The following is a 27,064-nucleotide window of genomic DNA, read 5'->3' as shown; positions in this document are numbered from 1 at the left end:
AACAGATGCATTTTGTGCCTAGAAAGTTCTCTGTGCTGGGTAAAGCAGCTGTGGACTCCTGGAAAGAATTAATTTGACTGGATAAAAACAGAGGCCAACGTTTTAGGCTTTTTTGGGTTGGGTTGTTTGGGTTTTTTTCACCTGAGCCAGATGAAAATTTGATTGTGATCAAAGATAAAGTCAGTATGGGCTAGAATATCATTTTTCCCTCTGGAGCCACATGAGGAACACAGCAGTGAATCCTGTGGGAAGGAGCAAGTGGAGCACTGGGAGTTCATCAGTTCAAAACCAGCGGTGCCCAATTCACAACATTAGCAACAGTGGCCTGCACAATCCTATTTGTTGCTTACTGGTTTTGTCTGGACGTGGAGGCAAGATAATTAGACTGCTTAGGCATCTTGCAGGACTGTTTATCTCTTCTGTATCAATGAGACTGTAAAGTAATTATTCATTTCCCTTAACCCTTAATCTGTTTTAAATTAACTAACTTATTTGCTTGTTATATCGCCGAAACATTTCTGTTGTTCACAGCCTCATTGAGAACTCTGCATGTTTTAAAATTAATCTCAGAATGCCATTTAGAATGCAAAGTATTCCTTGCTTCTATTTTTATTTTATTTACAGATTTTATTTTTTATGGTTCTAGCTGCCTCAGGGTATTATATCTAGCATGTAGAGCTGTGTTTAAATACTTTACTATACTTTAAAATCTCTTCCCCTTTTCTTGATTGTAGGCTTTTTTCTTTTTTTTTTCCTCCTCCCCTTCACCTTCTGCAGTCACCTTCACAAAATGGCACTGAATGGTCATGTGTCAATGCCATTTTGTAAAATGAATTACAGGGAGATTTACTCCTGAATTCCTGTTCCATGTTCGCTCATGCAGTAAGGAAAGGCAGACTTGACCTAGTCCTACTGATTTATGTGCATATCACACTAATAATTCTACAGATGGGGGGAATGTGGTAAAGCATTCTGGACAAATTGTGTCAGAAGAAAAGTGCGGTTAGAGCTGGGCAAGTTTTACATAATTTTGTCCTTCTTGATGATTTTCTTCCTTCGTATGTTAAACTCCATTAAAGCCTTTTGGTCTCATTAAAGCATCTGTTGCACAGTTAAATCCTTCGTATCTCAGAATGATAAATTTAACACGTTTGAAGCTTAGCAGATGTTTTATTCAACCATATTTATTTGTTACACTGTATTCCTTTGAAACTTCCTATTTTATTACCTCCTGGGGGCTGCTGTTTTCAGGGGACTTTGATCTAACTTTCCCATGCCATAAATGCCTTTTTTCTGGGCAGAGGGTGACCTGGAGAAAAGAGCAATAGTATCTAATAACACACTTGCACGATGCTGTCTCCATGTGCAGCTTTGACTCAGCCTTTCATTCTCCTGTTTAATAGAAATAACTGTGTGGCTTCATCTCGAAGGCACAAAGTTAATCAACCTGCCCTGAATACAAAACAGGACAACAGGAGGTAAATGAGTGATATAATTAAGCATTTTGCCTGTTCCCAGACATCTTAAAAAGTCTCGCTGTTAAGAGACTTGAAATTTTTCAAGAACAACCTCCTCTAAATAAAACAAAATTGAAGTATATTTCAACTAAGCTGATGTAATTAATACTTTTATTGATTCTAATGTAGCTATTTGGTATTTGACAAGTTGAAGTGATTTTTTAGGTAGCTGTTGATACTTGTTTCTATGACAGAACTCTATTGATTGAATTCCATTTTTGTTTCTGACTTGAACAAATTCTTCTAGACTTTGCAAGAACAGTCAACACAAGGTGAAAAGGTAAATAACCTGAACAATCAGCCAGTGCAAACAGTGAGGTTGAAGTGTAACTTCTGCAGAAGTTCTGGCCTTACAATGAGTATTTCTGAGAGAAATTGCTTTCCTTGGTTTTCATCTCCTGGGCAAGAGAGCCTTTCAAGGATGTTTTCTTGCCCAGGGGATGCTGTATATGGAGAAATGACTGTTGCACCCTTTGGGCTCATGATTTTTGAGTAACAAACTTGACATCATTAATGGAATTCTAGCCTGTATTACTTTGTCAACACAAAATATAGATACAACCAACAGCCTTGGTTAAGCCTAAAAATATTCCACAAATTCTTGAAGTTAAGAAATAGTAAAAGATCTTTCTGTGGGTGCACTGAATCTAATTGAAACTGAAATAAATTTACCATGGAACCATTGCTGTTCATGGTCCTGTATCAGATTATGGCTGTCCTATAACACATGGTTTTGAGAACTGTATATGAGGAATGTTTGTTTAATTTTTAAGCCATTTAGGATATTTGAGATGTTCCCCCAAAATCCTTTTCTGAAAGAGATTGATGTTTCCCTTCCCTACAGTGCACCTCTAAGGTAATAGCAAAATATCAGAGCAAGTATCCGTGAACATCTACAGCTACTTTTTTGTTTTCTAAAACAAAGTGGGAATATTTCATGTACACCTACTTTATTCAGTCACAAAGATTTCATGTTCAGGGTGTGGGGAGATGGAAAGCACAGAAAAAGTATAGATGAAAGACAAGTATTTTAGTAGTTATCTTTATCATCAAGACCAGTGTTTTGGGTTTATTAATTCATTATAGGATGCCTAAAACTGGTTCAAGTTTACAGGATGGCTGCCACAAATCAGACTTTAGTGGCCTGGTATCATGTGCTCTGGTAATGTCGTTTTGTTTGATGGGTTTGGGGCTTGCCAGTAAATGATGACGAGGTTAATATTTGGTTATCAGGTATTGTAAGCTCTCATATATAAAACCTAATCATAAGCAGCTTTAATATATAGCAGAATATTTTAATTGATGTGAGAAATACATGTTTGTCTTCACCTTAAGTAGCTTTCTGAACCTTTTTGCAAGAATCTGGCCTTAGGTTATGCTGCCATTATTGCAGAGTAATCCACTGTCATTCTTAGAGGTATTCTGTAATTCACCATGGTGATTAAAATTCAAATATCATATTGAAATTGTTCCATTCCATCTTGCTTGGACACTGTTCTGTGTAGGCTAGGGGTTGTTTTGTCTTTCCTGAATTAGTCTTCTACAAAAACTTGTCTCCTCATATAAATTAATTCAGGAGAACACCATGTAAATGTGACTAACCCATTATCCTAAAGTGACAATAAAGAAACATGATAAATGTTCACTGCAGAAATGCTCTCTATTTATGGAAGGGCAGAATCTGTTCTGTAATTTAAATCTTAATAGATCAGGGTGTGGTTAATATGGATGGGTTCTTTTCATGTTTTGAATCACCATTTTGAAGGGGGAAATGAAATGGGTGAGCCCGTACATGTGGATTTGGTGGCAGAATAAGGTATATATAATATCCCAGAATAAAGTATATATATATACATTAAATATAAATACAACTTTTGCCTGATACACAGTACAGGAAGTCTCTGGTGGAGAGCAAAAGAAAATGCAATTAGGGACAGAGTCACTGACAACTAAACACGCTGTTCAAAAGTGTCACAGAACACTCTAAAATAAACGGGTCAGATAACCCAGCACAAACCATTTAGAAGGAAGTGTAGCTTTCAAAGTTCTCTTCAGGACATGTTTTGGCAGTATTTTTTTTGTAACAGAGATGAACAAACCCGTTTCCAAGCGGGCACTAGAGCCAAAAGCCTGGCAGGCTGCAGACAGAAATAACCCCGTGCGTGCGTCAGGTTTTCCACTCGCGCCGCCCCAGGTGAATGGGAGTGAATGGGAGTTCTATGGAGGCAGGCAGGGCTGGAGGAGGGAGGGTGGGAGCCCAGGGAGGGTGGGAGCCCCGGGAGCTGAGTCAATGCCCAGCCTTGTTGGATGTCTGTCTGTCCGTGCTCGGAATGCTGGCGGTGCCAAGGATTAGCTCAGTGCTCTGCCTTGGCAGCCGCTGCTCGGAGTGGGGTTTTTACACAGAGGGGGAATAAGTTTGTTTTAAAAGCACAGAAATCTGTGAGGGTGATTATTTTGAGGGCCATTCTGGTTCTCGCCCTGAATTTCTCTAACTTCCCAAACAGCTTTCTAGTCTGTGTATGTAAAAGCAAACAAACTTTGTGATTTTATTTGTATTTCTTGATGATTTTTCCTGCTTTCTTTTATCACCATTTTCCTTTCTAAGTTTTAGATAAGTATTCACAAAACTCTTCTAACTTTAAAAGCCCATTACACTCTAAAATGTATCTTTTGAGTTGAGTTGGTGAAACAGAAACACTAGGAACTAAAGTGCATTCATTTCTGGAGCCTTAAAATAACACTGCTCACCTCCGTTACTTCAAGTGTTTGTGTAACTAATTGTATTTACTTTTCTATTGCATGTGAGCAACTAATTACTACAGCACCTCTCACTTCTCATAGTATTTATATTGCTGTAGTCACCAGCAACTTTAAATATAAACAAAAAAAAACCCCACAGCACTCTGTGGGCTGTACAAAACTTAGAAAAACTATATATATTTAAAAAAATAATAAAGCACTCCTCTGTGTGTGACTGTGAATTCCTTTTCTTGCTAGTCAGGGTGTTGTCTGTTCTCACTGCATTCTGACTCTTTCCTCTGAGTCTCCTGCAGTCTGTTGTGCAAAGAGAGGTAGGGGTGGGCACTGGAGCAGGAGGAGGGATTCCTGAAGAGCCAGGAGTGACACGCGTGTTTCTTCCTGTCCCACCTGGTGTTTCCCCATGAACAACAACGCAGACCCACATTTTATAAGATTTAGTTGAAAATCTGCTGTGTTATACTCCTTCACAAGAGATGCGGTTCTCATTTTAAAGAAACTAGGATTTTGAGGTGATGTAACTGGAGAATGATAAATCAGAAGGGAGAAAGGTTCTGACCTCTCCATGGGCATGGGGATGCTCCTACCTGACGTGAGGAGGTTACCAAGTCACCGACCTGCACTGTGGGAGACAGGCTTGGATGTCTGGGCAGATGAGAAAGAAGATGAGAAGGTTCTCTGTAAGAGTTCTGTCATTCATTTTTTGAGCCAAATTTTTTAATTATTGGCATCCTTTGGGAGGTTTTCTGAACTGCTGAAGCATTATGGGATGATAAGTTTTTGCTCAGGGGTTCTCAAAGAATATGGATGGTAGAAAAAATTCATACAGCGGTGTGTTGAGCACTTAATGCATCCTTTCTATTTTAACTCAGAAAAAGGAAACTGGAATTGCATAGGATGGCAAATAGGAGGGACACACAGTCCCAGGCATTGACTGCCAGTGGTGTGCAGGAATTACAGAGCAGTGGTCACCCTGCAGCCCTGCCTGTGCAGGAGGACACCACAACTGCAGGTACCCGTGGCAAGTCCAGGTGGGCCAAGGGTGACTGAGGGATACAAGGATCCCTGGAGAGGTGTGCCAGGGAAGCAGCTGCCAAACTGAGCCTGCCATGCAAACAGAGTGCCAGGAAAGCACAGCTCTGCTCAAGCCTTCCAATGCAGCCCAGTTTGTGGCTCTGATCGTGGTCCTGGCACTTCCAGCTCTGGTAGCGGCTCCCGGTCGGGAGCTGGGAGCCGTGGGCTGGAGTGATTTGGGTGCACCCAAACAGGGCCCTTGTAGCTGCTCTCCTCAGCAATGTTGCAATCTCCCAGGCAGGGCTGGCACTCTCTCAGGGCACAGCAGGAGCGGGGCTGGTGTGGCAGCAGCAGGGTGATGTGGCTGCAGCAGGGTGATGTGGCTGCAGCAGGGTGATGTGGCTGCTGCAGGGTGATGTGGCTGCTGCAGGGTGATGTGGCTGCAGCAGGGTGATGTGGCTGCAGCAGGGTGATGTGGCAGCAGCAGGGTGATGTGGCTGCTGCAGGGTGATGTGGCTGCTGCAGGGTGATGTGGCTGCTGCAGGCAGGGCAGCGCCAGCCCGCAGCGTGCGCTGCTCTGCACCTACAGCCACACCCAGAAGGTGAAGGGATGGCTCCTCTCTGTCCTCCTGGAGCAAAACGGGACAGTTCAGCCTTCAGCTGATCCTGCCTGGGCTGTGTGAGTTTGTGCTGGAGCACAGCAGAGCAGAATGGGAGATTGAGGCTCAGTTGGGAGGATGCTGAGGAATCTGCTTTGCCTTGGCCGCTGGTTAGCGCTGCCCAGGTGGGAATTCCTGTGTGGGTCAGGTCTGTTTTAGCAGGTGGGCAGAGAGGGAACTGAAAGGTTGCTGTGTTGACTCTGAAGGTGCAGTAACTTAATAAACATTGAAGTTCAGTTTTCAGACTAAGACATGGATAGCAGCTATTTGGGTAGTAACAACTTGTGTGCTATTCTCTGACTTGGCACGAAGAAAAGAGGCTGTTCCTAAACCAACAGGAGCTATTCTGGAGAGAAGGATTTATTTTGTCTGGCACTCCGTGCCCATTTTGCATAACAATGCCTGATTAGTTATTCTTCTATCATGTATTAACTGAGTGGTTTGTCTGTGGCCAGAGTGAATTAATCATTTCAGCTGCTGTGATGAGCAGCAGCAAGAAATTTCCTACCCTTCTTAAATATAACCATTAGTGAGTATATTAGTTAAATGTATTTTATTACTGCTCTTTGTTAACTAACTTCAGAAGTCTAAGAAAGAAACCAATACAGTTGTATTTCTATCAACAGGCCAAGTTCTGGTAGAAATCTCAAGAACACACAAGAAACTTAATGACAGTCTAGAGGAGAGTGTAAGTTAAATATTTTCTTTTAAATCATTTTGCTTGTGAAATTATAAACTACTTTTGCCAATTTTTAATAACCCTTAATTCATTTCTTTTTAAAGTTCAAAAAATTTCATAAAGAAATCATATCTGAACTGGAGAAGAAAACAGACCTGGATGTAAAATATATGACTGTAAGTACATTCAATTCTAAAATTCCTATTTTTATTTGTCTCTTGCTAGTAAAAGAATTTTTTTTGATATTGTTTCCCAAGATTTAATTAATTGATACGAACTTCAGTAGAAACGCACTTTGGATATATAAAGATGGCCAAGATTTTCATGCTTAATTTAAGTTAAAAAGGGAACCCCTGTATGACTTCATAGCTCCTTAAAACTACAGCAGTTGCTGAACTTTTTTGGGGTGTGTGAGAAATATCTCAGAGATGACAGTGATGCTTTTCAGTCCTTACCCAGATGCGTGGCTGAGTGCATTATGAGATGATGTAAATGCTTTGATTGCAGGCAACTTTAAAAAGGTACCAAACTGAACACAGAAACAAACTGGATTCTTTAGAGAAGTCTCAGGCTGAGCTGAAGAAAATCAGAAGGAAAAGCCAAGGAGCCCGAAATGTAACGAAGTATGAGCATAAAGAAATGGAGGTCAGTGCATTGTCTCTTACTCATTTCTCTCTGCATGAGAACTGGTCAGCAGAAAAAGTTCATGGTTCCTCAGAGCTGGTGTGCATTAAAGGCACTCCTGGAGTTTTGTACTGCAGCTGCAATTGAGCTCTCACTGCTCCAGTGTTCAGAGACTTCTGATTCCTAGATTTCATCCCTTGACCAGTAATTGATCTGTAACTACACCTTTATGCAGAGCTCTACCAGGGAGCCAGCTAAACTATGCAAATTCAGTAGTAATTTGCTGTGGAGTGATTCCCCTGAGTAGGCAGTGCCAGTTTGTGTTGCTGCCTTTGCTACTGCCCTTAATCCAGGATTGCCATCTTGAGGTGAAATCTGAAATGGCAAGACACCGAAGAGAAACTGCTTTAAAGTTAGTAAATCAGATTCTCATGTGTCTCTCTGAAAATACTTACCACTGATATTTTTATTTGTATGACACTTGTACTTTGTGCTAGTTTATGTATTTTTTTCTCCATATCTTATCATTCTCCATATCTCCATATCTTTCTCCATATCTTGTATAACGTAGTACAGTAAGTGTAGGTAACAGTAGTTCCTATTTCTTACTGCCTGTCTTTTAACCTGCATTCATAAGAGTTGAGGGGTTTTTTAAGGTTCTGGGTCTCAGTTTAAGGATTAGCATTTAATGAATCCTTGTAATATCAGACAAATATAGTTTAGTGGTTTTAGTAACTCATTTCCCCCCCTCCAAAATGAACCAGAGATCCATCACAGCTTTGTGTGAATAAATGGAGCTGCAGTGGTGCAGACAAAGGTCATTAGTTTAATTTAAGCACACACCACACACAGCCCCCTCACAACCCCCAAATAGGCTGTTAATTGCCTGTAGGAACAATATACATTCACCTGATGAGATCAGGGAAGTCAGATGTGTGCAGGAAAATAGAGGGACTTGAAAGTAGAGCCACCCTTTCCCACCCTGCCTTTCCAAAAGCTTGTTCTGAGGCTTTTAGAGTTTACTTACTTAATTGGATATAGCATCAAGTAAAATCCAAAGGCTCTGTGTGATTCTTTTTTCCCTTTTTCTCTCAGTATTTGGAAACCGTGAGCTCTCGACAAAGTGATATTCAGAGATTTATTGCAGAAGGCTGCAGAGAAGCTCTCCTTGAAGAGAAAAGAAGGTTCTGTTTTCTGGTTGACAAGCACTGCAGCTTTACCCAGCACATGCACTTCTATCATGTCCAGGTCGGTGCTGTGAGCATAAACAGAAATGAAACCCCTGAAATCCAGGCACAAGGAGATGTTGAGCATTTCCTGCAGCACATAGACCAGACTGCCAGAAATAGCTGAGAAGAACTGAAGTGCCAGACAACTGTTGTGCCCAGTTCGTGAAAATGTTTACAATACACAATTCTATGAAATGTATTATAGCAAAAATCAAGGATTACTGTGAAATTTTTTAAACCATGTGTTAAGAAAAAATACATGGGCTGATCAGGTACTTCCAATGTCTGACCATGCAAAAGAGTTGTTTTTACAACATTTTATTTGTTTTAAGAGGTATTCCTTAGAAGAATCTTAGCAAATACTTTCATTCTGCTGGTGTAAACATTTTGCTGTAATGAAAGTTAAGCAGTAGGTTTGTGTAATTTAATGAAAAAGCCTATCTTTGACAAGTATCTTTTAATTTGGATGCAGTGTGCGGACTTCCTAAAATCCAAGCTGCCTGGGTGGGAGGAGATCTGTAGTGATGCCACCAAAGTGCCTGAAAAAGTGAGAATGATGATCGATGAGATCAGGACCCCTGGCTCCACCCCGGTGTCGGGAACGCCGCAGCCTTCCCCGATGGTGAAGAGAAACACCCTGGTAAGATGCTCCTCGTGCCTGGGGCCCTCTGAAGTGGCTGCAGGAGGTTCTGCTGGACCTCAGCAGCTGGGATGGACTCCATAGTGTCTCTCAGCTGGAATTTCCTGGGCTTGGGTATGGAACCAAAGTCATTGGGCTGGAGATCTGCAGCACATGTGCAAAGAAGGCTCCGTTCTCTGCTGGATGCCCAGGGCTGCTCCTGCAGAGCTCAGCCTCAGGGCTGCTTTTGTTCCAGCAATTCCATTTCCTACCTTCTTATCTGTAATAGTAACTACATACTCAGTAGTTCAATATGAACTTAAGAAAAATGTTATTTTATATTTTCTTTCCTTCTTCCCTTCTTGATTATTAGCTTATTGGAGTACAGGTGAAATTCTCATTTCTGCTGGTTTGTATGTTGTGTCGTCGTTAGTTTTTGAATTTCTAAATGATTCTAGTAAACTTCTAAACAAGAAAAATCTGGAGATCATCACACTATTTTCAGAAAGAAGGCTATTGTAGCCTTCCCACTAGCAAGTGTTTATGAAGCCTCCTTCAAACCTTCGATCAGTAATTCCATAGGAATGTGTGGGCTTTATGTCATGTTTAAACGTGCATCCTTTAGGAATATTTAAGCATTACTCTCTAGAACTTAACCTTGCAAAAAAGTTACTGCTGTTCCCTCAGTATTGTGACACTGTTGTTTTTGTTTTGTTTCCAGATTGGAAATGATTTTTATCCTCACCAAGAAAACGCATCCAAAGTGCCCCCGGCTCCCACGGGCAGGGCGTACACGAGCCCGCTCGTGGATATGTTCAACAATCCTGCAGCAGCTCCCAAAGCACCTTCTGACAAACTGAACCACTCAGCAGGTGAGTGTCCCCTCCCTGCACACTGGGGAGGTGTGAACAGCATCCTGCAGTGTTCAAAATTACCTCAAAGCTTCTCTGCTGTTACAACGATGTGAATTTCAGGATGTGTAGAGGAGTAGGAAATGGTCTTTGCAAAGGGTTTATATCATTTACCTGTCAGGAGAGAGATGTGTTAGGAGAGAATTGTTTCTGTAAAATGCAGGTCAGGACAGGTAGTTTCTATTTTACCCACGTTCTGTGTGTCACTGATTAACCCAGCTTGCAGTTATCAGCAGAAGGCATTCCATCGTTTGGAACAGGAGACATCTGAGGGGTTCAGTGCACACAAACAAACACTGACAGTCTCACTCTGGTTTACTTTAAGGGCATGTAGTAGTAAGGGAGAAAAGGGACAAAATATACAGAGTCTTGTAGGTCTTTCCCTGAAATTTAAAATCAGTAACATTTCCTTCTCAAGTGTCTAATATATTGATTTTTATACTTTCTGTGATACAGGAAAGAACTAGGCCCAGACCACAGCATAAGAAATGCAGAACTCTTCAATGTGTAATAGAAATTCCAGCATTTCTTTCTTAAAAATACATTTACAATATATTAATATATTATATACTAGTCAAATAACATACAGTTTTAAGCCCTCCTTTACTTTTTTCTGATAAACATCTGGTTTCCAGAAAGTGCCAAGTATCTGCAAGTCGCCTCCATGCTGAAGCTGAGTGCTCAGACACATTTGAAAGTGAAAGTTGGATTTTATACACAGTTCCTTTTCTTCAGAAAGGAGGATTTTCAAAGGCCTTTTACAGCTGTGATTGTTTAGTTCTTTTCATGCACAAAGAAGAAAGAAGTAGCCAGTTAAAACTTACAGAACTTTTTCTGCCTTTTGGTTCCACTTTATTGTGCTGGGTGTGTGCATATAAAGGCACATGCAGTTGAGAACTTCGTGGTGATAAGAAACATTGGCAGTGAGAAGTGTCTAAGTACAAAGTCTCAGAACTCCATTTGCACTTCAGTTTTTCTTTATATTTTTCCTCTCAAATTACTAATTGCATTTATTTCTGTATGTCTAATTTCTATTTGGTTTTTTTTCCTTTTTTTTCGACAGAGAATTCAGATGATGCCAGTTTATCACGTTCAACTTCTGTTGCAACAGGATTAAATATAATTAAAAGGCAAAAAGTGAAGACAATCTTCCCACATACTGCTGGAAACAACAAGACATTGCTCAGCTTTGCCCAGGGGGATATCATCACCCTGCTGGTGGCTGAGGAAAAGGATGGCTGGCTTTATGGGGAGCATGACACAACCAGACTGTAAGATAATCAATATATTACCCACCCTGAAGTTAAAGTGTGTCTCACCAGATTATGTCAGCAGCCATCAGTAAATGGTTTTCCACCTTTTTTACTGGCTGTCACTGCCTAGGGACTTGGAGTCTCCCTCTAAGGAAAAACTCTGCACATATTTAGTTTTACACACTAATTTGGCATTATCAGAAATTGGTTTCTTCAAAAGTTAAATCTGTTTGCTGAGTCTGTGGTTGTATTTTGAAAGATCTTTCCAATTCTATATAATATAAAAGACTTTTCCCTTTACAGAAAAGGATGGTTTCCATCATCATACACCACACCACTGGATGAATCAGCAGAAGAAAAAGCCTTTGCCCCAGTGCCAAGGTAACATTTTGGGTGGCACTTGCAGAAATGCCCAGATCTTCACTAACATTTATTTAAAATGTTATTTCTGTGCTCACGTTCCTGGAGGTTCAGTAATGTGTACAGTAAATACTCTCTGATAGTCTGTAGTACAATGCCTTAATTATGTTAATAATGTGTTTTAATGGTTACACAGGCCCAGGGAGGAACTTTAGGACGGCCTTAGCTCAGAGTTCCTCTGGCTCCAGGACCTGGCACCCCATTATGACCTCCAGCTCTGTGATTAACCGTGCTAAACAAGGGAGAGATGGGCTCTGGCACCTGAGAGTGGCATTTGTTGGTTGTGTCTTGCAGCCCTGCACCAATCCGGAGTGTCAGCTCTGTGAACCTGGTGGAGAAGGGGGAAGTTGTCCTCCCACCCCCGGACTACCTGGGGGCTGCACAGACAGACAGACGGACGGAGCCGGCCAAAGGCGCCGCGGTGAAAACCCCGAGCGACCGAGGGGAGCAGGCGGGCCCGGTGAGTGCCCGGGGCAGGGGTCCAGACAGCACCCTTGGGTGGCTCTGAAATGAGGCCCTGGGGTCTCCTGCCTCTCCTGCCCTCTGAGCCAGCTGTCCCCAGGAACAGCAGAGGCTTTGGCATTTCAGTCCATCCATCCTGGCAGAAAGGAGAATTGTTCAGATATAACTGACAGCAGGAGCCTTACCTGGCACAGCAGGACTCAGCAATGGGACCTGTTAAACACGGAAAGAAATTCTTACAGAAAGCAAATCCATCACCTGCAGTGATGTCAGAGCCGTGGGGCACAGGAGCCTTGCAGCACCATGAACTCTGTGCTCAGGAACCCCTCGAAAGCGAGTGCTGCATTTGCAGCTATTGTTTGTATTATTTCCTGGCTGTGCTCAGCAAAGCTGCAGCTAAGAGAAAATACATTTTTTATGAACAGATAATGAATGTATTACAATGTTATTACTTCTGCTATGTAGGCAGCATTCAAACTGATTCAAAATGAAGATTAATCAAATTAGGCAATTACTAGCTTTTTTCTTGCTGCTTGTTTAAGTATTTTGCTGATGTGTATGTAAGGGTGATGTTTTTGAGACTTTCTCCAAACAGCCTCAGGAAGCAGAGATCACATTTTGAAGGCAAAAACCCTAATTAAATAAAATAAGGTTAGCATTGCTAAAAAGAAAACATGGGAAATACAAGTATGGCATAAATTACATAAATTGACAGTAAAGGATGCATTTCAAGCTATTATCTGCATTTCAGAATTTTGGGAGGAAAGGAATTATATTAATTTTGTTTCTTGAGTGAACAGTGTTTTCAAAGCAATCACGTTGGTAATCAAATCACAGACTTGTGTCTAGTTCTTAAAAGGTTACCTCACTTTACAAATATAAAAAGTGTGAAAGAAAGTACAAAAGTTGTTGCTGGAGATTTGTGAAGCTCCTCTGTTAGAGATCTTACTCCATTTCACTATGAGTCATGTTTTGGGATACCCTTTTTTTTTTTTCCATCTAAATATTCCTACAGAAAAGATTTGCACTTTTTGGGGGAGCCAGAACAATTTAATATTAGCAAATCTATTTGAATCCACATTCAAGTAAGTGGGTTTATTTCTCAGTGATGAACCTTGTGGTGTAGGAAGTGTGCAGTTTGTGCAGGGATGTTTCTGGGACAGTGTTTTCTGTGAGGAATGAAGCTTTTCTGCTGCATGAAATGATTATCAAGAAACATGACCTAAATCTCAGTGTTCAGTTACTTTCAAAACAAGTATCTGGGAATTTCTGAAATGATTCTGAAGACCAGCATCTGTATTTTGACACATTTGTGGTTTTCCTTTTTGAATGAAGAAGCCATGAGCCCTGGCAATGGTGTGACAATGTCAGAATTTGTGCAGTGGCTCCTTAGCCTGTGTCTTGCTGTTGAAGCCTTCAAATGTGATTAAGTCCAAAGCCCTTGGGAGGTGCCAGCCCAGCAGGGAGGGCTCCGTGCCCTGGGACCAGGTGACTGACTAAAGAGCTTAAAGCAATTATGGAATGTGGGAAATGGTCTCAGATCCCTGCACAGTTCTGCTGTGGTCACTCCTTTCTCAGGAACAGGCACCTCAGGGGTTGTTTTGGTTTGTGGCATTAGGTCAGGGGGTTTAGGAATAAATTTAAGGCTTGTGGGCTAACATTCCTGTTGAACCAGAAACCCAGGAAGAATGGCAGATCAGTCAGCTGGCAGGGCTCGAATTAGAGCAGTACAATCTCTTTGGAGGCCAGAATGGAAACTGATAGCTCCTAGGAGTGGAAAACAAATACCTCTTTTTTGATAATCTAAATTTCCACAGGGAAAGCAAGACTAAAATAAATTAGAAATTCTGGAGTATAGAACAATGACCACTTTTGTTGAGGCACCACCTAACTCACAGCAGCTGCTGTGACCCCATCTTAGGACAACTGCAGAGGAGAGCTGCTGCACTTGCAAGTGTTTTGTTCCAAAGTCACTATTTATTTTCATTCCTGCAGAACTTCCTTGTCTTTCCTGCTTCCGTGCAAGTCCCCAGCCCCCACAGCTCCATAGGCTTTGGAAATAAGCCCAACATTATACTGGGCTGGCTGGTGCCTTCACACAGGATTTACAGATGTGTAAAACAGTCTGTTCACTGGGCCTCCTGTGCAGAAGCAGGAAATGATTCAAGGCATCTTATTTTTGTTTCAGAATACACAGAAAAAACAGCTCAGGATTTCAAGGAAAGATGAGGAAGGGTTCCTGCCAGTTAAACTGTTCATGTGTGCTGCACAAGTAGCAGTAATATGCACAATAGTACCAACTATGAAAAAAAAAAACCTGGTAGCTGACGTAGCTTTGAGGAGGGTTGGTGTTCAGTAAGATTTAATTCAGGCATTTGTTAATTTTCTTAATTTTAAGAGCTAATTAGGCCTAATTCTATTTACAGCTGATGTACTTGAGCAATTTCATTGGAATCACAAGCCAAGCATGAGTTAAGAAGCTGCTGAAGGAGGTCCTGAAACACAACGTGCCTGGAAGGGAAAGCTTGACAGGCTTTGGTTCAGCACTGAAATTTGAACTATTAAAACCAAACTGGCCATACAGATTAATTACAGGGTCCCTTTCCTTTACCAGGACAGTGAGAGAACCTGTAGCATATTTCTACAAATTCATCTAAATATATTTTTCTTTTTTTTTTTTTACAGAAACCTGACATGAATGGCATTATAAAGCCACCTTTTCTAAGGTAAAATACTTTTACACTGATTGAGTTGTGGTTTTATATTGGCTTATTTTATTTTATTGATTATAAGGGGAAATAAGGACGTTTATCATTAATTTCTCTGTGACCTTTCCCAGGCACTGCTAGAACAATATGGCTAAAATTAGTTGCACTTTCCTCCAGAGCAGCATCAAGTGCAGTACAATACACAGGCCCTTTTCAGAAAAACGTTTCTCCAGTAGCTTGACAGAGAGCTTGCTTTCTTTAACTGACTTTGAGGGTTAAAAGCAAAAATCTTTGAAAATTTGGAACTGTTTTAAAAAGTCCAGATGTGACTGGACCAGATTTTTGGCTCACTGAAAAGTGATTCTCCATACATAACCTCATTTTAAAAATTCACGTTAAACCAGGAGTTGCACAGAATCCCTGAGTCTCAGAACCATAACTTACTGTTTGGTGACAGCTTGGATGAAAGACCTGAATGAACAAATTTGGGATTGCAGAAAGCCTTCCAGTAACTCCATGCATTTCTTTTCAGTGGAGAAAACCCCTTTGCAACGGTGAAGCTGCGACCCACAGTAACAAATGACAGATCTGCACCCATCATCCGATGAACACAGACACAGTGTGCTTCCTCCTCACCAACACCCAGTTCCAGCAATGACAATTACTATCTCAACTTCTCCTAAAAAATTATTTAAATGTAATTACTGTACAATAGAGACATATTGGAATGGAGCTCTGATGTTTTTTAAAGCTATGGTTTCTAATGAGGTAATTGCTTTGGGGTAGTGTTTGAGCACTTGGGCTTGACTTTACAGTATGCCTTTTATTTGTAGTAGGAATTGTGAAAATACTGGAGATAGTCTGGCTACTCTAGTGAATCAGAGTAAGTAGTAGCTCACAGAATCTTTGGCATTCATTATTTGGAAGCTGCAATGGTAAGTTCTAGAATATAAGCCTGCATATGCCACCTACTAAAGAAGGTAACAGTGATTTTTTTTTCAAACAGAACAATGTATCAACTGCCTTATTCCAGAATAGAGAATTGCCTGTATAAATGATATGTTATTTTGTGTAAGAAAGATACCTTAGGTTATAAATAAATATTTATCCCCTTAAGAATAGACAACTTGTAATGACTTGCTTAATGTTCACACACAAAATTCAGGTGTCAACAGAAACTTATTTTCAGTTTATGTTATACTGTCAACACATTCTTCAGTGATAATTTTGTCTTTAAAAACTGTCAAATTTTAGTCTGATAAAAAGGTCATAATAAAGCAGTGCCATGATTTTTTCTCAAATGCCAATATAAAAAGCTGCCATTGAGGTTCCTTCATTACTGTAGCCTACCCAAAAGGAAAACAGCTCAAACTTGAAAATTTTTGGTGAAGGAGCTGAGCAAAGGCCTGAGTGCTGGCACAGTGCAGTAGCTAAGTGAAACTGAGCTTTTAACTTCAGCCACAGCAGAGCTGTGCCTGTGAATAATCTTTACTCTAAATTGTTCTGTTTTACACGTGCATGTTTCCTGCAGCATCCCCTGGCTCATTCCTTTAGTGGTGTCTACTTCTAATACTATAAACAGTGAATTCAAGTCATGTGAAATGCCTTTCAGTTACTTAATATCAAAAAATAGTCTATGAGCATGTGCTGGCTCCTCTCACCCTGCCTTTCAAGTTCAAGGCCGAGGACAGTTTGCCAGAGAGCCCTGCAGAAACATCCATGATCCCCACCTGAAACAGCAGCGTTTCAGAGGGGTAACTCACACCTGAGCCCCTCTTCTAAAGCTCAGTACAGGCAGCTCAGCCGAGCCTGTCTGAGCTTTCACTAATTCAGTATCAGAATTAAACAATCTAAGATGCAAAAGCCTTTACTGGGCCAGCTCATGGTTGGCAGCGCCCCAGCCTCTTCCTGCTGCAGGCAGAAGGTTCTGCTGTCTGTGAACCAGCACCAGCCCCTGCATGAGGCAAAACCCTCACTAATTAAAACAGGGCTCTGATTGTGTGTTACTACTTGTGCCTGCAGTGGGGGAGAGGAGCTGCTGCCATTGCACACACTTCCTCAAATACCTGATGCCCAAAACATGTACAGTCTTAAACATCATTTATCATCATAAGGATTCTGGCAAATACTTACCCCTTCGTTGTAGCTAGGATTACTACTCTGCTTTCAGACTACACAGTATCAGACATGTCAGTAATATACTTAATAATCCAGGCACAAGTTGAGGATTGCAAAAGGAAAAGCAGTTTTATTTAGTTTTTGACAGGTGCCACTAAACATGGAAAACAAGTCAGGTTTTCATGTTTTGCAATGCACATGCTCATAAAAGATTAAGTTAAAATTACATGCAAGAGACTAAATTCCTTCACACTTTACAAAACAGGTCTGAAGCAAATAAAATGATTGTACATGACATTTACATTAGAAAGAGTACGCTAACAGTTGTAGCTTCTGTAAGCACGTCCACATTCAGCCCCTCAGCCAAAAGCTGCCCCACAGTTAGGGCATCTTCTCTGCCTCAGTGCAAGGCAGAACAGAATCCCAATTGGAAAGAATACAATGGCACACAAAACACCAAGACAGGTGAAGGTGTCCTCCAACACGCCAACCCTGCAAAAAGGGAAAACAGGCTCAGTCAAGGACACTCCCCAGGTTTGTCCCCAAGTCACCACTCAGTGCTTTGGCAGTCACGAGAAACTGCACCATTCTACACAGCAAGATAAAGTCCAAGGTTTGGGGTTTGTTCCTGGTTTCTACTTCCCAAAACTGATTCCCCTTTACAGCTGTAGAGGAACTCATTATTGATGTCACCTGGCTGCAGCTGACTCCCAGCTCCGTGACCACCCGGAAATTTTGTTTCAGTGCAGTCCTATAACAGCAGAAATTTACCTCCATTTCAGTCCCTGACTCCTTCTGAAGTGCTGTATCTGAGCATCCCCCAAAATGAACACAGACAGTAAACCAGAGAATTCAGACCTTAGAAATTTGTGCAGTTACATTAAATAGTCAAGATCTGGAGTTCAGCAGAACACTTGAACAGGATGTATCCTCCTGGTACAGTGAAAGTCAACACAAGCAGAGCTGAGTGAGCCTGAAGGCAGGCTCTGAGCAGGGTGCCAAGGCCAACAAGCTGCTGTTCCCCTGTGAGCAGTCAGGGGCAAGCTCTTGGACATGTAAATAGAGTAAGGGAAGGAAGGCACTGGCTCAAGAGACCATTTCCTTACAGCAACTGCCTGAAACATTGCAACTTGAATAAACTTGGGAACCATTCCCCTTCCCCTCACCCACCCTCAGAAGCCAAAGGCTTTTCCAAGTGTTCTTGACATTCTGCTGCTTATGCAAGTTCATGTTCCCCTCAAGCTTTCCCTCACTTTAATGCACTTTATTTCTGTTTGCAGAAATAGAAGTTAACTCTGTGTATCTGGTATAAAATAAAGGAACTGTCAGGTTACCATTGATCCCAGCAACAGCTTTATCATTTCATGTCCTCAAATAATGCTCTTAAAAATAAGTAAAAAATGCAGATAAAGTTCGTATCCCCACACAGATTCGAGTCTCAGCACACACGTGTCCCACAGCTCAGACCTGTGCAGCCTGTGCTGGACATTGTGGCTGCTCCCCCAAACTCTGCACAGCAGGAGCCTGGGGAGAGAACAGGAGGCTCTCCTGAAGCTTTGGGGTCATGGGGAGAGAGCAGTGGTACCTGCACCACTGAAACTCACTCTACAAAACAGGGTCCAGCTCTGGGGAAAAGGGTCGGATCTGAAGTCCTGAAGAGGTGTCTTGAAGCAGGACATTTCTGCAGAGCTCATCTCTCACTGTTCTAATCTCTCTGGACACACAGATATTCAAGAGTAATCTCGCAGTGTTGTGGCAAAACAAAGTGCCTGCCCTGAGAGCTGGAGCTTGGGGAAGTGCCATCTCCTGGGAACACTCTGCCACTAGAGCAGAATGCAAAGAAACTCAGGACCATTGGGACCAGACCAGTTACAGGTACAGGGGCAAAGAGGACACTGCAGTGTCCAGCCAGAACAGTCAGGTCTGGATGAAGCAGCTGAATTTGGCAATTTGCACTTGGGAAATGCACAAAATGCTGACCACCCTCAGACCAAACAGCAACCAGCAGCACCAGCTCAGGAGGTGAGGCCTCTCCTTTTCCCCAGTCCACAGTAACACACTGGGGGTATGGAGAGGCTCAGGCACACTCTCGAGTGTTCGGAGTAACTCAAGACTCAGTTTTCACACTGCAGATCCACCAAGAGAGGCAAAGCCCCTTTTCCAGGCATTTCAGTGACATCACAAGTAACATGATTTGGAAAATGCACACCAAGTACAGCCCACAGCTGTTGTATTTCCTGCCCTGCTCTGCTGTTACACTAATGCCTTCTTTTCCTTTCACACACACTGAGCAATTCCCTCCTGCCTATCTAGCTCCTGCTTTGTCACTGTTTTGGAATCTTCTCCTTGTCTCTTAATAATTCCATATCCAGTTCCTGCCCTGAAACCTACATTTGTGGCAAGTAAGCCAGTGTGCTTAGTTAAGAGAATAAGCAGTCTACTGCTGTGACCTTAAAGAATAAACACACTGATCAAACACAGAGGGATCAGTCAGGTACTGCTGGTCAGCCCCAAAGTGAGTAGCACAGCCCAACCATTCCAACCACCCCTCTTTAATCACCTTGCAGGGCCCAAGTCCATTGTCAGCACCTGTCCTTGACACTTCAAACAGAATTTCTTTTAAGCTCCTTTCCCCCTAAACTGAGTTACTCAGAAGTGTTTTGTGCTAGTGCAAAATGCCAAGTTAAACTAAAACTAAAACTTTTTAAATTGCCATCCATATTCAACACCAGATCCAGGGAAAGGCCCAGAGAGGCACAGGGAGCACTGCTGGGCCAGCACTGGAGGAGAGCAGGGACAGCCCAGGGCAGCAGCAGAGCAAGGCAGCTCCAGGGGCACTCACCAGAGCTGTGCTGCATGACCTGCACTCCATCCATACCTGTTGTTTCAGAGCTCCTGTCACGTCTGACAGTGTGATTACAGCATTAGCCACACAAACACTTCTTGGCTTCTGCTGATTTATGTCAGCACCTAATTTTAGATGAACACTTACCCAACCACTGCTTAGCCAGTTACTAAATTTAAAATGAAAAAAAAAAACTTTTTATAAGGGAAACTATGAAGATTTTTGGCTTGTATATCTTACCTGAGATGTGGAGTAATTAGAGACTCTATATTCAAATGTGGATTCACTAACATAACCAAACATAAATTTTCTTCTACAGCATAAACCACATAAAAGCTGATTATAACTGCACCACTCCCACTCTAAAAATAAAAGTGGAAAGGTTTATTTATACTGCAAGCAGCATCTTGCATTTAAGCTACAACTGCCGCTGCCAACTCCATAAGTAAGGTCAATTATGCCCACTGACAAGTACCTAAAACCAAACTGTTTTTCAGATAACCCCCTTTATATAGGTAAAACATTAAGCTCTCAAGTCATATGCTCAGGATGAGAGGGCTGATAATGAGATCTGTGAACATAGCTTTGGTCCAATTTAACATGTGCATTTTTAGACTTCTCACTACATCACAGCATTGTCTGCACACACAGCCCAGTCAGGACCACTGCAGTGACCAACAAACAAGGGCAGCTCCCTCCTGGCTCCCAGAACAACTCATTGCTACAATGAAACCCTAATTATCACAATACAGACAAGTATTCTTCAAATACAAATTCAAATACACAAATGGTGACTCTAATTAAAAAAACCGCAATAATTCAGGGCCAGTGACAGACTAGGCCTCAGAGACCAGATTATCATTTTTATACAGTCCCATTAGGGAATACATTCCTGCTGTGCCTCATTTTTCTAAGAAATGAAACTTTATGAGATTAACGTGTTTTGATTATTATCACAAATCAGGTCAGACTGTGGAACAAAACCCCTCAGAAGCAGCCAGAGCTGTGCTGTTCTCATCTGGGACCCTGCCTCGGGCTCATCCCTCCTCTCTGCAGGGCAGCTTCCTGCTCAGCAGCTGCTCCTGAGCTGGGAAAGGTCCCAGCTCTCCCAGTCAGGAATTCCAAACAGCACTCATGGCATCTGCCCAAGTCTGCTGGATCAAGGCTTTCTTCTTCCCTGCCCTCCTCACAGCACTCTCAAAAAGGTATTGCAAAGTTTGCTTCACTCACAAGGTTCAAAAGGATCCCCTGCTTGCTGCTGGGAACCAAAAATCCTTCAGGTTTGCTCACACTATCAGACATGCTCTCTAAACAGGTGTTTTGCTGTTGCCTTTTTTAAAATTCCTTGCATATTTAACCAGTGAATATAATTAAATTATATTAAGAATACTTACATGAAGTTTAAATATAGTTGTGAGTAACCAGAAAGCCTGTATCCTGAGCAGCCTTTTATCAAAGCCCACACAGCATTTGGGACTGAAATCATGGAAGAGCAGAAGACTGAAATTTGGAAGGATTTGATCACCTAAGTGCAATTTTTCTAGAGTCTATTCCCTCAGGAGACACACGTGTAATTGACAAAAACAAAATTTCAGCCCAAACCTGAGAAGTTACAACTTTTTCAAGTCAAAAAAAACCTCCAATAAATAAAAAAAAACCCACCAGAACAACAAACCAAAACCCTGCCTGTGGCAGAGAGAATGCTGTTAGACATCTCAGAATAAATACAGTTTTAGTTAAACTTGTCTCATCTTCCAGTTCAGGAAGAAGCTTCAGTGTTGGCATAATTTGTGACCCACTACAATGCTGGTGCAGCAGATGAACTGCAGCTGTCAGAAGTGAAAGCTGCAGCAGGGTGAGGTCCTTTCCCTTGCTATTTCTCCCAAGCAAGTGAATATGGCTGAAAAGGAAAATAAAACCCAACGGGGCCCATCACAGGCTCTCTCCCAGATTTTGAAGGAACTGGCTTTTGCAGTCATCAGATCAAGAGAATGTTTATACAGTTTTTAAAAGGAGCTTTCTTCTGTTAAATAACAGGAAAGCAAACATTCTTGAGCAGTTAGTTATCGCCAACAACAAAAGAGAGAAAAAGAAAATGAAAGTGACCACAAGTAAAGCAGCCAGGCTGCATTCTCCAAGCTAGAAAGATAATTCCACAGCAGGATATCTAAAGTCAGTGCCTGACATGACTCAATGTGTACTTGGGAACATTAGTTTAAAAACAGGACTTGGCCAACTTTAAATGTCGACTAGAAGCCATAAAGCTGACAAGATTGTGCAACTCAGTTTCGTTCTCTGTACATCAGGGCTGGGAGAGGAACACACTGAGAACAGGGCTACAACCACCAGGGACATTCTGAGAGTGCAAGGAAGGATGGAACACACATCAAAACTGAAGTCTGCAGCTAGAGAGCAACACTGCCCAGTGATGAATGAGCTCGATGCAGGGAACAGCTCTCAGCAAGAGGCACAGCCTGTGAGACAGCAGAGCCATCCCTCAGATGGCAGCAGTGCTCCAGAGGGAGAAGGGCAGGAATGCAATCACCAGTCACCACAGGCATATTACCAACTTCAGAGAGGCTATTCTGGAGATACTTTGTACTTTCTACGACTAAATACCACAAAAAAGCGCCTAAAGATCAACTGTACTAGAGCCAGCTTATTAACCCCAAGATCACTCATGACTGCAGTAGACACCAGTTCAAATAACTGACCAATTCTGTGTATTTCTCCTCAACACCATGTACTTCAAGGTGGAAATGACTTTGATTTCAATCAGCACCACAAATACATGTCATAGTGCAACAGACTTTGAATTTCTGAAGGCAGAAATCCTCTTGATGGTTACTCCATCAGTTACATCATTCCACAGCTCACATGAGGCTTTTCCTGGTGAGCTAAAGCAGATGGACTTCTCTAACAATCATGCACCATCAAATCAGGAAAGCAACAGGACAAATGACCTGGTAGTTTAATAACAGAGTTTTTTTATGTACCATTAGTAGCTTTTAATATTTTTCAATGCCCTTTCAACAACTTTCCTGTTCAGGGCAGTATTCAGAGTGTAACTGCACATTGTATTCATTATAAAATAGGTTTCCAGGACATGGAAGTAAACTAGAACTGTTTAAAGGTCTTGTGAAGTCAAAGAGGATTGAGGTTTTTTTCTCTAAAAGTAGCAGGCAGAGTAACCTTCCAGAATATGAACCCTGGTCCTTCAGGCTCCCATGAATATTTCCAATATTATGCTTCTCACCCAGCCGCCCTGTCCTCTCTCCTGAAGTAATGCACCATCAAATCCATGACTACTCAAAAAACCAGCAATCTGAGATTTTCCCCCCCTACCTTGACACTTGACTCCTGTCCTAAGGAGGACACTAGGAACTAATTAGGAACTAACACAGTAACAGGGCAAAGGAGAATGACACACCATTACTAGATACAGTTACTCATCCTTGGGATTCCCTGATACAGAATATTTCACAGTTCTCCTCACAATTTATTTTTTTCAAAGCCTAAAACAGAAACTGAGGATCCAAGAGTAAACTAGGATTTTGTGGAGAGTATTTTACTTTAGGAAAAAGTCCACAATGGTACTTCCAGCTGGGCACACCTGATGACTGAAGAAAGCTCTTCAAGTGAGATCACTTAGAAACAACTAACAACAGACTTCTCATTTTCAAAAATTTGGGTAAAGTTATATATTATATGTGCAAATGATTGTTTCAAAAGTCTTTCCTAGACCATCCCAGAAGCCTCAAGCCTGTCTGAATTCAAGAAGTGTTTGGACAACACCCTCAGACACAGGGTGGGATTCTTGGAGTGTCCCAGGTGTACAGGGTGTCTTGGAGTGTACAGGGCCAGGAGCTGGATCCTAATGGGCCCCATCCAACTCAACACATTCTGAGAACTTCCAGAAAAAAGAAAAAATTAGTAGCAACAAGAGCTTACCCATTTTCAGCTGTTTCCAAGAGCACTTCCCCAGTGAATGTTTGAGCTGTCCTGGGGTCAGGGCCAGAAGGGCTGTCTGTACAAGCACACTGCCTGCCCCTCTCCAAGCCATGCACAACATCTGCCCTGTCTTGTGGCTGAGCTACAGCATCAGCACGTTGATGTAATCATAGGTGGCAGGATCTACCACATCCTCTGAACAGCTCAGCACTTGCTTTCCCCCGCTGTTTAAAACACACACCTTCTAGATCAATAGCTCTGCCTGGTGCAGGTTTTTCAGCCCTAACTAGTGCCATTTCAACAGGCACCTGTTTTAGCATAACACCACAGGATACTTCTTATTTGACTGCACCTTTGAAGGCAGGTATTGCCTCTCACACAAACACCAACTCCAACACTTGGGCTACAGCCCCTGCCATATGACACCTCTGTCACACTCACCACACACCAAACTGGTGTCACTTCAGCTGCTCAGGCAGGTCTGTTCCTGCGTGTTCTGAGAGGGAAGGAAGGGCTCAGAGCTGCAGAGTATCAAGTGCCTCCCTGCAAGATACCCCCAGGGTAACTCCTGTACACTTTAACAGAGGGCAATGAGCCTGCATTTGAGTCACAGCTGGCCAGGCAGAGCAGTGCCTCAACTGCACTAGCAGCAATCCCTCTGCCCTCAGCCACGGCCTAACATCCCAGGAAGAGAAGAACTGAGAAGTGAAAGGAACTACAGCTGACTTAGAGCACTGGTGAGGAAACTGAGTGCCTCCTCCCTTTCTAATGGCTGTCATCTCCAAGGGGGAAGTTGTTCTCTTGCTGCAACTCCATGTAACACCTGACCATTTTTTCTGGTTTTCATAACTGCAGCAGACTGACATTTTTGGTCTGGTCTATCAATTCCTCTGCTCTTCTGCAGTTAAAGGACTTTTAGAGATCTTTTAAAGCTTCAAGCCACAAATGTTTTCAGCGAATACTGATAAGCACCCTGCCTGGTTTTGTACGGTTTGGATTGGGAATGGGAACACACACCAGAAAAGCAGAAGTTCTGCCAGTACTGCCAGAAAACCAGAAGTGACTATGGTCAAGGATTACAGAGTTTCACAATAAAATCACGCCACTCACCATCACCAGGCATAAACACACCAGAAAGGACTTCCTGTCATGCTTTCCCCCAAGAACTGAGCTGTTCCATCTATTGCTGAAGTGCCATTTCATTAAAAGATCTTCCCCCTTCTTAAAGAACAGATTCACGTTTGAAGTGTCTTGTGTTATTTACAGCAGGTGTCACGAACCCACCAGGACAAGCTCACACCACACAAACCAAAGTACTCCACTCCCAGATCTTAGTGCCTTTTCAGTTAATTGTAATACACACACAAAGAAAAGCCACTGAAACCAAGGAACCGTATGGATACCTCTGTCTTAAATAACAAACCCCAAGACTGAGTTGAATTCCTCAAGGGCCATTTTACCTGCAGGCAGGACAGCCACCAACCACTACTACAGAAGTGGTGGTGGCAGGCTGTTGAATGATGGTGTACGTGCTCGAATAGTTTGGCTGTGATGTCGGTGGAGGAACAGCATACCCTAAAATGAGAAAAAAACCCTCATCACCACACGTAAGGCATGAAGAACAAGGACAATTAACAAGTATGACAACAGAACATGGAAAACAATAAACAGGAAGGTGGTCTCGATTAAGTACTTTAAGTTCTATCAAAATCAGAACTGGAACACCTGGCACATCTAATAGCAAAGGCACTTCATAAACCCAAGTATCAATTTAACCATCCCAAAAGGACACTGAGCTAATAATTAACTTTGAGATTTTGTTTCAATGCTGAGCACCAGGGAAAAACTGTTTAAACAATGACCATAGCTTTCACTTCTGGATGTTATGTATCAAGAATGTCCCACTCCAGCAGACAAACAATTTGAAACAGAATAAATCTTCCTCTAGTTTCAAACTTAAATTCCACATACTAAGTTTCTAACTGGAGAGCAAGGTAGGAGTGATAGGATGTAAGTAGAAAGAGACAGCATAGGTAAAAACCCAACTTTCAGAAAGTCCATGTTGTTAGCAAAAGAATGGGTAATTTTAAGGCTGTAGATAGAAGACAGAAGTCTTCAACTGCTTTCAACTTATCCATCTGTGAAGTCTGATAACCTCGCTATTTAGACTGAAAATAACCACTAATAACTGTATTGCAGGAAAACAAGCTTCAAGTTATCAACAGGACAATCAATCTATAGCCTCAAGGTTCAACTCAAAGATAGGGGTCTCTGTCTGCTGTGTAACTTCTGCAACTTTTGAAGCACTGCTCTTTCCTGAGAGGCTACTTCTCTCTTCGGCAGATGCATTAATTCAATTAACGAAAGTGCTGCATCTACTCACCTGCCTAAGTCTCTCCCAGACTACTGAAGTGTATCAGAAAAAAAACAAACATTAACCAGAGTCCGGCGAAGTGCAGGCAAAGAACAAGTTCGGGGTCTGTTTTAGTGCCAAGCACAGCCGTGCCTCTGCCATTGTTCCGAGGCACAAAACCCGCGCGTGTGAGGAACGCCGCGATTTTGAGGAGAGCACAACACGAACACCTCGGGGGTCCCGAGGGGAGGAGGGGAAAGGGAGACGGCGCTGCGGAACACCCGGATCCCGGCACACCGCTCCCCGCGCTGCCTTCCAGCGGGGGAGCCGCAGGCGGGGGCGGCCGGGAGTTCACCGCAGCCCCAGCCCCAGCCCCAGCCCCTGCCCCTGCCCCAGCCCCGCTCCCGAGCCCGCGGCCCCGGGGCAGCCCCGCCCGTCCCGGGAGCAGGGGGCTCTCCACAGCCGCCCCCGCCGCAGAGGAGGGGCAGCGGGGCGCTCGGCCGCCCGCCCCGCGCACCGGGGACCCCGCCACCCGCGGCCCCCCGGAGCCGGCGCCGCCCGTGACCCACCTGGGGCGGCCGCGGCGCCCGGGTAGGAGTACGGCGGGGGCGGCTGGAAGCCGGGCTGCGGGGCGGGGATGGCGCCGTAGTTGCCGTGGCCGTAGTCGTATGCCGGCGCGCCCGGCGCGGCGGGGCTGTAGGCGGGGGGCCGCTCCTGCAGCAGCGGTTTGCTGTCCATGCTGGGCCGGCGCTGCCTCGTCCCGCGGGCCCGACCAGGAAGCGGGGCCGGCCCGGCGCGCGCCGCCCGCCCCGCCCCGCCCGGGGGCGCCGGAGCTCGGGGGCGGCGGCGGCGCGAGGGGCCCGCGCGGGGGGGGGGGGAGGGGAGCGGCCCCTCCCCAGCGGCGCGCGCGGAGCGGCGGCCCCGGTGCTGCGCTCGCGGCCGGTC

The 27,064-nt window shown here is 43.2% G+C and overlaps 2 protein-coding genes across 2 annotated transcripts in view; one reads left to right on the top strand and one right to left on the bottom strand.

Moving 5' to 3' along the window:
- BAIAP2L1 (BAR/IMD domain containing adaptor protein 2 like 1) overlaps positions 1-15,978 on the top strand; it is a 35,113-nt gene extending 19,135 nt beyond the window's left edge. The window contains exons 4-14 of the mRNA XM_063414401.1: positions 6,574-6,635; positions 6,731-6,802; positions 7,134-7,271; positions 8,346-8,498; positions 8,952-9,119; positions 9,820-9,970; positions 11,073-11,280; positions 11,566-11,643; positions 11,977-12,142; positions 14,830-14,870; positions 15,385-15,978. Coding sequence (XP_063270471.1) covers positions 6,574-6,635; positions 6,731-6,802; positions 7,134-7,271; positions 8,346-8,498; positions 8,952-9,119; positions 9,820-9,970; positions 11,073-11,280; positions 11,566-11,643; positions 11,977-12,142; positions 14,830-14,870; positions 15,385-15,460 — 1,313 coding nt within the window. The 3' untranslated portion in view covers positions 15,461-15,978. The remainder of the gene's footprint in view (positions 1-6,573; positions 6,636-6,730; positions 6,803-7,133; positions 7,272-8,345; positions 8,499-8,951; positions 9,120-9,819; positions 9,971-11,072; positions 11,281-11,565; positions 11,644-11,976; positions 12,143-14,829; positions 14,871-15,384) is intronic.
- Positions 15,979-17,073: 1,095 nt separating this feature from the next.
- Positions 17,074-27,007, bottom strand: BRI3 (brain protein I3). Its single transcript, XM_063414402.1, has 3 exons — positions 26,689-27,007; positions 25,227-25,341; positions 17,074-17,462 (listed from the first exon to the last, which is right to left on the bottom strand). Exons 1-3 carry the CDS (start codon positions 26,855-26,857, stop codon positions 17,330-17,332), a joined length of 417 nt encoding a protein of 138 aa, XP_063270472.1. The 5' UTR covers positions 26,858-27,007; the 3' UTR covers positions 17,074-17,329.
- Between the last annotated feature and the right edge of the window lie 57 nt (positions 27,008-27,064).

Source organism: Prinia subflava, chromosome 17 (assembly GCF_021018805.1).
Source record: "Prinia subflava isolate CZ2003 ecotype Zambia chromosome 17, Cam_Psub_1.2, whole genome shotgun sequence".
NCBI lineage: Eukaryota > Metazoa > Chordata > Aves > Passeriformes > Cisticolidae > Prinia > Prinia subflava.
The sequence above is the reverse complement of the archived record's forward strand: the minus strand, read 5'-3'. Positions and strand labels throughout refer to the sequence as shown.